At 43.6% G+C, this 10,753-nt stretch overlaps 1 protein-coding gene across 1 annotated transcript in view; it reads left to right on the plus strand.

Annotated features, from left to right (window-relative positions):
• The window catches only part of LOC149333279 (cytochrome P450 2U1-like), a 52,304-nt gene extending 52,056 nt beyond the window's left edge, over positions 1–248 (plus strand). The window contains exon 8 of the mRNA XM_089557696.1: positions 58–248. Coding sequence (XP_089413822.1) covers positions 58–248 — 191 coding nt within the window. The remainder of the gene's footprint in view (positions 1–57) is intronic.
• Positions 249–10,753: the final 10,505 nt, after the last annotated feature.

Consider the following 10,753-nt stretch of genomic DNA (forward strand, 5'->3'; position numbering starts at 1 on the left):
CTTCATTATCTAGGTGCACGAACGTGCCAGGCTGATGTTAAATTTTGTTTTACGCAGGCAAGAGGTCTTGCCCGGGAGAACCCTTCGCCCTCATGGAGATCTTCTTGATAATCACCTTCCTTCTGCAGAGATATGATGTTGTCCTTGGTCAGCCACTGGATTTCGATGTGGGCGACAAAATAGCTGCTGTTGGCAGACTTGAGGATGTGAAGCTCAAGTTCATGCAACGCTGTGCCAGAAAGAATTGAACTGGGCAACGCCATCTCTCTGATTATCGCTTCTCCATTTGCTTCTATTCCTGTGGTGTGAGACCGGCGCGTCTCAGCCTTTTTTATTTAGTCTCGCGTGTAGCAGTGTTAAGTGAACCATGCGTCATTCATTCAAGAATTATGCTCTAGATTATTTGGTACTGGCAGTCTAGAACACGCAAGGAACTAAAAATGTTCCCCCAAACTTGTATTAGCACTTCGTCGTATTAAGGAAACAGCTTTATTTTCCGAGGATAATCCGCGAAGGTAAATGCCGAGCAGCCGCGTTTTAGAACATATTTTTTTGCACTGGCTATTGGTTACTAAAAGAGGTTACTTTCTTATGTCGCTGAATGCTTCACTGAGAATTGGTTCCGCGCATTCATATCTTTATTTTGAAATGACGTGCAGTTGTCCTGTTTTGGGTGCGTGTTTTCTCCTCCTATTACCTTGGTGTGATTGTACTTATTTCTTTTTGGACCAGAGCAGCGTATGAAACATTACGTCATTTCTTCTGCAATAAAGCCTTCGGTTGACGCAGGATTGTGTATTAAATAAACAAAATAAATGCATGTAGAGCAATCGAAAATGACATGCAGTTTTTTCGCTATCGTACGTTGTACTCTTGAAATGTAATTGAACTGCCGTATAGACTCGTGTAATGGCCGCACTTTTTTTTTCGAGATCTGGTGTGAAAATCGGGTGTGCGGCTATTACACGGAGAAAAAGACAACAGAATAAACATTTCCCGTGGTACCTGCCTTTATTATTGCCAAAACAATCCTCGTCCTCCTTCGCCGAACTCGTTGGGATTTCGGGCTCGTGCGAGTCCAACACACCATTCCTCGTTGTCGTCCTCCGAACTCGTCGGGACCTCAGACTCGTGCTTGTTCCAGAAGAAGTCATCATCCGTGTCGTACGGCTTGTTGAATATGCCTGTCACCTTGAAACTTTTTTCCACGGTCTCTAACGAAAGCGCGGCCCACGCTTCTCTGAAATTCAAGGTTTGTGGTTTGCACACACCTAACTATCCTTGACAAAATCAGTTTTGAGCGGAAAGCATTTCATGAACGCAATTGTCGGCCGATAACCCGAAGGCATTTCATTTTTTTTTGCTATTAACGTTTCTGCAATCGTCAAGAGCGTTCCCCATTGGTTTTGTATGGGAGTCCTAACTGTTCAAAGCGATCAATAGAAACAGTTTAAATGAAAACACTTGCTACATATCACAAGAATGGTCAATTACCTTAAATATTTCCGTAGGACCATGGTTAACCGTAAAGTTCATGCTTGTTTTTTCTATAGGAATACAGCGATTCAATACGAGTGTGGGATTTGATGCGTAGTATTACTTGATGCTGCCACATGGGACACGGTGGAATATAAACGACGAGTGCTTGTAAACTTTTCTTAACCCTCAGTGTATTTTAAACGATTGTGGTGAAGACAGAAATATAAGGCATTCCTTCTCTTTCAATTTATGAACACGATGGAACCAATATGGACATACAACACCCCGTCTTCAATAGCCTTGAATTGCAAAAAGGATGCGATAAAAAAACATAACAGCAGTAAACACCACTTTCGAAAGGTTGTGCTACTATGGATGGAGAAGGTAAAATTTTACTTCTTTTCTATGTTTTATGTGAGGTGAAATCAGGGGAATTTCTCGTCCTAGAGAGGATGCTCTTTACGCAGAGACTTCATGCTATGGGTGCCTTCCTGAAAAAAGTCAACAATAATTAACTAAGTCGTTATTTGTCCGGCTGGCAAGAGCTATTCGAAAAGTTCGCATCAAATGTTTTTGGCATTTTTCGCTTCTACACGTAGCGCGAGACTTAGCATTTCATTTTCAATCAGTAAAAAAAAATAGGTTCAATAATAACTACGCTTGAAGCGCTTGCGAGGTCAACACGAAATATATTTATACTTACTCTGGCATATTGAGTGGGTGCCCTTGAAACGTGGAGTAAAGTTAGAATAGTAACAAGGTTACCATGCGGACCAAGTTGATGTTCATCATACATAATGAAACTATCAAACAAGCACGAGAGGTCTAGGAGAATAAGTACACAGGACACCGCTGGCTTGTCTACTTTTTCCCCTGGTGACCACATGTTATTTGACTGATCTCGTTAAGTTAAAATATACTAGTTAGTAGTGCCCTAAATCTCGCCATTTTTCATCAGCACGTTTCAATATACCTCGATCAATTAACTTAACTTAAGAACTTTTCCCCCAAATATGATTTGCGTGTGGGGTTAGACCATAGCGGCTAACTGGAATAGTTCACGGATATCACGAACTTTCTTCCCCACCAACCACACACCCACCTTTTATGAAAAGACACAAACAAAAGAGGCGTTCCTCCCTCTGTCCAAGTACCTACCATCGCTTGCCGGTCGTAGGTACTTGGAGTACGTTTTTACGACGCTGTTCTTAAGTGTGCACCCGAGAAGACACTGAGCATTATTTATATCTGAGTAATATAACTCTGCATTTATTTTCATTATTATGAACTTAGCTATTCGTGATAATATTGACGCAGAGCTTTGAAATGGTTGTTTGTTCATTTTTCAAAGCTGCTGTCAGGTGCCTTTATCGCTTTGTTTGTGATACCCACTGTGCACCTCGTCATACATTTTCGAAATGGGAGTACTAGTACTATGTTTCTATTGAGTGGATTATCTAACAACACAAATTTACCAAAAAATAAATGTAACAAATTTCCATGGTGCTGGGGACGCGACCCGTCAGTGCTTTTATATGCCTTTACTTTAAGATTTCCAGGAGGAATAAGAAAAGTACAAAGCAATTCTAAGAACCTCCGGCGTATGAGTTGTTTTCTCATGATTCTACAACTACAGAGTTCATGTACAAGTCAGAACAAAAGTAAGCGCAACGCGATAATGCATTCACTTGTTTCCTAATTAAAATTGTAGCGGCGCCGTCGCTAGTCACACTACTATTTCCATATCCAGTCCTGCATAGTAACAGAGATCATGATGCATCAATTAGCTGACAAATGACCGCGGTGTCTTTCTCAGGACGAGATTAGCGCTCGTAAAGCTGGTGAGGCGTGACAAACGGGTCTTCGTGCTCCATCAGTAATCGATTTGGACACCGGAAAGCCAGTTAGGAATGTGACACGTTTATAGAAGTCAGGGACATCTTAGGTGTGTAACTGCAACAGCCAGCTTGTTGGCATCGCCCACGGTATTCCATCAAACAAGAAATAGAAAAGCACCCTGCCCGCACCGCCTATAGCAGCGTCCTATGTCAGCGGGAGCAGTGATCAATGAAAGGAGAAGAATTGAAATGAAACAAAAAAGCAAAACTGTAACAAGAAAAAGCCAAAAAGCGCAGTTCTGTCAATAGGGTCAGTGCTGCCGCCCGTGAGGAACGACTACTACTTTATGTTTTGCGGTTTTATGGATTCTGTTCTGTTGCGCAGCAGAGGACAGGTGCCGACGGATCGGAGTTAGCATGAGATGTGGGATCATGACCACTCAAACGCCGCAAAAACGCAGCATCTGAGCGAATGGGCGTCCATAAAAAGCGACCAGAATGGGGAGGAAGACTTCAAAAAGCGTAGAACGGAGTAACCTATCGAAAAATCTCATATATATGTGTCATATTTGTCTGGTTCATACGAGATTATGGAATATGTGTCATATGTGTCATACATGTCATATGTGTATCGTTTACAATTATTGGAAAAGGTATGGGAAGGGCTGGGCTGAAATTAAAAGGCAGTTTACAATAAAATAGCTTCCATAAAAATTAGTGGTATAGAGAAAGTAAAAAAAAAAATTGCTGTGAGAACGAAAAAAACTACGTTTCCTAACCACTATACCACGGATGACACGTGAAATATTTGCATTATATTTGCATGACAAGACTTACGCTATGCTTCCCACTACTTTGGAATTCGACGGTTAGGTGCGAGGTCAAATGTTTATTTGCCAGGTTTAAGGAGCCGAACTATATCCGACTGCACTTCCACTGATATTGTGTATCTTCATGGGCTCTGCGATTAGCACTGAAAGATATGATATTTATAGTATTTTAATTTTCACAGCGCCTGCACCTTTCATGGTAGTACTCTCACTGCGCACCTATTCTTAACTACAGTCGGAGCTTTGGCATGAAAATACCTGGCGTTATTCGCTATGTAGCTTTACGACAGCTAAAGTAAGCCCAGAAGGCAATATTTTCTCTCTAGCTGAACGTTTGTCCAAGGACATTGGAAATGCCGAACGTCAGACTGCTTGGATAGCCGCTTTTTACAAGAGGGCACAAGCACAGAATCAAAGAGAAAAATATGTGAAACAGGCAAAGTGTTTTTTTTTTATGCGTTGGTCGGGCACATGTTAATCGCTTGTTTATCCCTTCTTTTCCGCGTGTTTCAAACAGCAAGGTACACTCTATCAGAGGCGCTCATGAGCGGCTGTTTCGCACGAGATTGATATAAGCTGATACGATGCATATTGGAGCTCTTGTGTACGCACGAGTGTCGCGTGTCAGTTGAGGTATGCCACAAATGTAATAAGTCCATACAAGGCACATTTCTGTAGCGCGTGAACTACTAAATATGCAGCACATGTGTTGATCCGTGACATTTTTGACGCGTATGACCTGGTACGCAGCCCATACGCGTTCATACGAGACACATTTGTGACACATATGAACTCGTATGAAGCATATGTGCTGATACATTGGTCGACACATATGGCTCACATGCTGCCCATATGAGTCCATACGAGGCACATATGAGACACATATGAACTCGTATGAAGCACATATGTGTTCATATGAGGCACATATACTGACACATATAACTCATATCGGCGGCATACGAGTTCATACAAGACACATATCTGACACATATAGGTCGTATGTACCACATATGGAATGATACGAGGTGCGTAAGAATTCATATCAGATTTTTCGATACGGTAGTGGAGATAAAAAAGTTGAAATATGGATAGAAGGCATCCCGTAAGAGTTTGAACATGAAAAGAAATTGTTAATGATAACTAATCTCACCAGTACAAATGGACAGCACAGATAAAAAAAAATCAAATCAAGTTTATTTCATAGTTACAGTACATGGTTATGGGGAATATGTACATCAGGACGCCCAAAAGTCGAAACTGCGAATAGAGCCTCCTGTGGCTACATGAACAGAGTACATAAACCGGCGCTTGCACAACAATCGGAGTTAAAAAAAAAAAAAAGATCCCCGCAGGGAGGCGTCTGCAGCATGCAGACGTTGGTGAGTGGCGACACCACGGGGTTAACCCGAGCATCCGCAGGGACATCCCCGCAGGGGGATGATGGTGAACAATGCGTCACCACGGACCCGAGCATCCGCGCTTAGCCGTGCGTGGCATCGCCGTGTCCGGGGAAAAGGGGATCCTGGTGGCTGAGCCGATGCCGAGCGTTTGGACCCTTAAGGCCCCTCGGCGGAGGCAACACACCACTTTGGCCCCAGCTTCCTGTAGACGGCACCTCCGGCCTTACCCGACCGGGGGAAATCGGCAGTCGCCTTTTCCTGTCCTCCCCTCTATCTTTCACTTTCCTATCTCTTTCTTACAACTCTCCTGTCTCCTCCTATTTTCTTTGTTTTTTCCTCTTTTTCCTGACGGCGAGGGTTAACCGTGTGTGACCAACTATCCCGAGTTGAGTCATATTAGGTTATAGTTAAGGTGTACAGCTGGCGTGGGCAGGGCTCGCTTGCGAGTTCCTGTCGCGTCCCCTCGTTGGGCTCCATGGTGGGTGGCTGGCACCATGGCCGAACAACACATATTTTTCATGGCTCCCCCTTTTTCCAAACCAGATCGCCCTCACAAAAGAGGGCGGAACGAAGCAACCGCAGAGTTTTTCCAAAAACCAAAATCATTTCCAAAGTTCCACGTTCTTCATTGTGAAGAAACGGAAAAAACCGCAAGAATGATGTCCCCTTTCTTAGTGTCAAAAAGTCTAACTGATGCCTTGGGTCCCGGGTACAAAGTCTCTAAAATGCCTAGTGGTGACCTGCTCCTTGAACTCAGAGACATTGCCCAATATACAAAACTTTCCAACCTAGTATCCATCGGGGAAATCCCTGTATCAATCACAGCACACCGATCTCTCAACACCGTCCGTGGTGTGATATCTGAATCAGATTTCATTGACTTGACCGAGGAAGAAATGCTTGATGGCCTCAGAGAACAGAATGTTGTAAGTGTATATCGAATCAAAATAAGGAAAGACAACAAAGAGATACCTACAAAGCACTTAGTACTGACTTTCAACTCGAGCACACTCCCAGAATCCATAGAAGCAGGCTACCTCAAAATAAATGTCAGGCATTATATCCTAAATCCACGCCGGTGTTTCAAATGTCAGAGGTACGGTCATGGGTCTCAAAGCTGCCGTGGCCGCGAAACTTGCGCTAAATGTGCCTCAAAAGAACACGCTTCCGACAACTGTCAAGGAGCAGCACTTCGCTGCGCAAACTGTGAAGGCGATCGTGCCGCCTATTCAAGGTCGTGTCCCTCGTGGAAAAATGAGAAAGAAATCGTTACAATGAAAACCAAACAGAACATCACATTTAAGGAAGCGCGAAGACTCTTTTACGCAAAGAACAGCTTCAACTTTTCCACAAAAACAAACTTTGCTGATGTGGTGCGCAGGGGCGGCACACCACACAGCACTCCGGCATCTGCCCAGGCCACTTCCACCGAGGCTATGGCAGAGCCATCTGCGCCCCAGGCAGATACAGCGAATGCTGCTCTGCCATCCCCAAAGCAGGGAGCGCCGGCTCACGGGTCGGCACCCAGCAGGACTTCCCCCCGTCGGGGGAGGCCTGACACTAACACATCCGCGGCTTCCCCGCGGTCCACCAGCACCTCTAGTGAGGTGATGGAGGTAACTCCCGATCCGCCCGCTTTGCAGCGGCGGAACCGCTCTCTTGAGCGAAGAATAGACAGGACCCCAATAACGGGCCCAGAAAACAAGTAAATCCCTTCAATCCTCACTCAAAAATATAAACATGACTTTCCTACTTCAATGGAACTGTAGAGGATTGCTCAGGAATTACAATGATATCACACATTTTCTTGGCTCAATGTTTCCTGTAGCTTTATGTCTTCAGGAAACCAACCTCGGTCCACAACATACGAATATCCTGAGACATTATCAAACATTCCGACGTGATCGCGAGCATGCTAACAGACTCTCAGGAGGCGTCGCAATCGTCACTCAGAGCGGCGTCCCTGCTAAAAAAATCAATCTTAACACAAAACTGGAAGCGGTTGCGGTTAGCGTCGTGAGCTACAAAACCATAACTATATGTTCTCTATATCTTCCCCCGCACATGACATTAACAATACAAGATTTAGAAGGCTTGATAAATGAACTACCGGAGCCATTCCTGGTAGTTGGCGATTTTAATGCTCACTCACCGTTCTGGGGAAGCGAACGCTGTGACTCGAGGGGTTAAATAATCGAAGATTTTATCCTCTCAAATAATATCTGTCTTTTAAATACGGGAAAAGCCACATATTGCTGTCCAAGCTCAGCAAAAATGAGCTCTCTCGATTTAGCTTTCGCATCACCATCACTTTTTAATGATTTTAAATGGGATGTTTTAAATGACCCCATGGGCAGCGATCACTTACCTACCGTCATCAGGCTCTCATCGTCCACTCCAATCATCCCCACAAGGCCACGGCGCTGGAAAATTCAGCTCGCCGACTGGTCACTTTTTACAAAAAGTGCCACTCTCGAAAAGGAATTTTGTGACGACCTTAGCACAGATGCAATTAATGAGAAGTTTACTGAATGCATAATATCGGCCGCAACACTCGCTATACCACAAACAACAGGACTTGCACAAAAGAAACACAAAGTGTGGTGGACAAAAGAATGCACATTAGCAAAAAAACAACAAAACAAAGCCTGGAGCGCTCTGCGTCGATATCCCACAGCAGATAACCTACTTACCTTTAAGAAGGCAAAAGCCAGAGCGCGGTATGTGCGAAGAAATGCAGAGAAAACCTCTTGGCAGAAATATGTCTCCTCAATAAATAGTTCAATAACATCAAAGAAAATGTGGGAAAAAGTTCGTAAATTTACTGGTGACCATACCCCTTTCACACTTCCTCTCTTGACAGCACCCGGGACACAAACATCTTTAGAAGAACAGGCCAACATACTGGGCGAGCATTTTGCTGAGGTCTCAAGCTCATCCAACTACACAAACACATTTCAGAAACACAAAGCAATAGCTGAAAAACAAAAATTTCCATCTGGAGCAGGTTTTCATGAGGATTATAACCAGCCTCTCACACTACAAGAATTAAATAAGGTACTATCTTCTGGCAAAAAGACAGCACCGGGACCAGACAACGTGCATTACGCTATGCTTGCACATCTCTCCGAGGCTGCTGTAGAGGCACTGTTAAAATTCTTTAATAAAATCTGGATAACTGGAAATATACCTGACGAGTGGAAAAAAGCCGTCATAATACCTTTTCTCAAACCCGGAAAACCACCAACAAGTCCTAGCAGTTACAGACCAATAGCCCTCACCAGCTGCATTGCTAAATCTTTCGAAAGTGTAATAAACATTAGATTGACCTTCATACTCGAATCTCGGCAACTATTAGATACACACCAATGTGGGTTTAAAAAAGCATGCTCGACCACAGATCACCTTGTCCGTCTAGAAAACACCATCCGGGAGGCGTTCATCCACAAGCAGCACTGTATTGGGGTCTTCTTCGACTTGGAGAAGGCCTACGATACTACGTGGAAGTTCGGCATCCTCCGTGACCTAGCAGAGCTAGGTATCCGCGGCAGGATGTTGAACTGCTTGAACGACTTCCTGGCTAACCGCACATTCCGAGTCCGCCTAGGAGCAACTCTCTCCATGACTTTCACCCAAGAGAACGGCGTACCCCAGGGGTGCATTCTAAGCACGACACTCTTCATAGTAAAAATGAATTCCTTAGCTAAAGTAATACCCAAGTCCATAATGTATTCAGTTTATGTAGATGACCTACAAATAGCATGCACGTCCTCTAGCATATCAACCTGTGAGAGACAAATACAAATCACACTAAATAAACTAGGTGCTTGGGCAGACAGAAATGGGTTTAAATTTTCTCCTCAAAAAACAGTAGCTGTTCTTTTTTCATTGCGACGAGGCCTACAGGTCGATCCCAATCTATACTTGAATCACACTGCGCTACCAATTAAACAAGAACACAAATTTTTAGGCGTAACTTTCGACAAGAAACTCACATTTCTACCACACATTAACAACCTTAAAAAGAAAGCTTCTCAAGCCCTCAATATCTTAAAAGTGCTCTCACGGAAGCGGTGGGGGTCCGATAGAGCAAGCCTTTTACAAATATATCGCTCTCTGGTGCGCTCCAAGCTGGACTACGGGTGCATAATATATGGTTCGGCAAGAGCATCCTACTTAAAAAGATTAGACCCCATTCATAATCTTGGTCTGCGCCTATCATCTGGAGCATACAGAACATCACCAGTAGCCAGCCTTTACGTCGAAACTAATGAAGCCGCTCTTGAGGATCGAAGAATTGCCCTTACATGCTCATATGTCTTAAAAATCCGTTCTCTTCCGAAACATCTCTGCCATCCAGTTGTCACCAAGTGCCCATCTAAAAGATTATTCATCAACAAACCACATTCTATCAGACCATTACTGCTGCGCTTTGAAGATAAATGTGAAGAGCTAACAGTACTAGATGCCCTACCGAATATTGCACAAAGGAATGAATATTTACCACCATGGTACAGCCTGCCTTCAGTATGTGACCTCACAATGACACATTTAGATAAAAAGCAAACGCCAAATGAGTACATATTACAGGAATTCTTTGCACTACAAGAAAAGTATGACACTTACATTGAATTTTATACCGATGGCTCAAAAACAGAAAGTCACGTTGGAAGTGCAGTAATCCAAGGAAAAAACAAACAGATAATGCGACTACCAGAATGCGCATCGGTTTTTACTGCTGAGTGTTATGCCATCTTTGTAGCTGTGGAAAAAATAGTAAGAGAGAATATCAAAAATAGCATCATTTACACCGATTCCCTGAGTATGCTCAAAGCACTGCACTCCAGAAATGCTGCTGAACTCATAATAGGTAACATCATACATAACATTGTTAAAATCACAAAACAAAAACATAACATTAAATTCTGCTGGGTTCCTAGCCATGTTGGAATCGTAGGTAATGAGAAAGCAGATGTATGCGCTGCACAAGCCCGGAATGGCCAAATAAAGCAAGTGAACATACCGCACAGGGATTGCTTAAAGTTTATCAACAGTAAACTCAGAAATAAGTGGCAGGCCGCATGGCAAGATCACGTAAACAACAAATTACATTCTGTGAAGCCAATTTTAGGGGAATGGCAATCATGTAGGCATCAAGAACGTTTTACCGAAGTTATTTTATGTCGGCTCCGCATTGGACACACCC

This window comes from Amblyomma mixtum, chromosome 8 (genome assembly GCF_055824585.1).
Source record: "Amblyomma mixtum isolate Tamu chromosome 8, ASM5582458v1, whole genome shotgun sequence".
In the NCBI taxonomy this organism is placed as follows: domain Eukaryota; kingdom Metazoa; phylum Arthropoda; class Arachnida; order Ixodida; family Ixodidae; genus Amblyomma; species Amblyomma mixtum.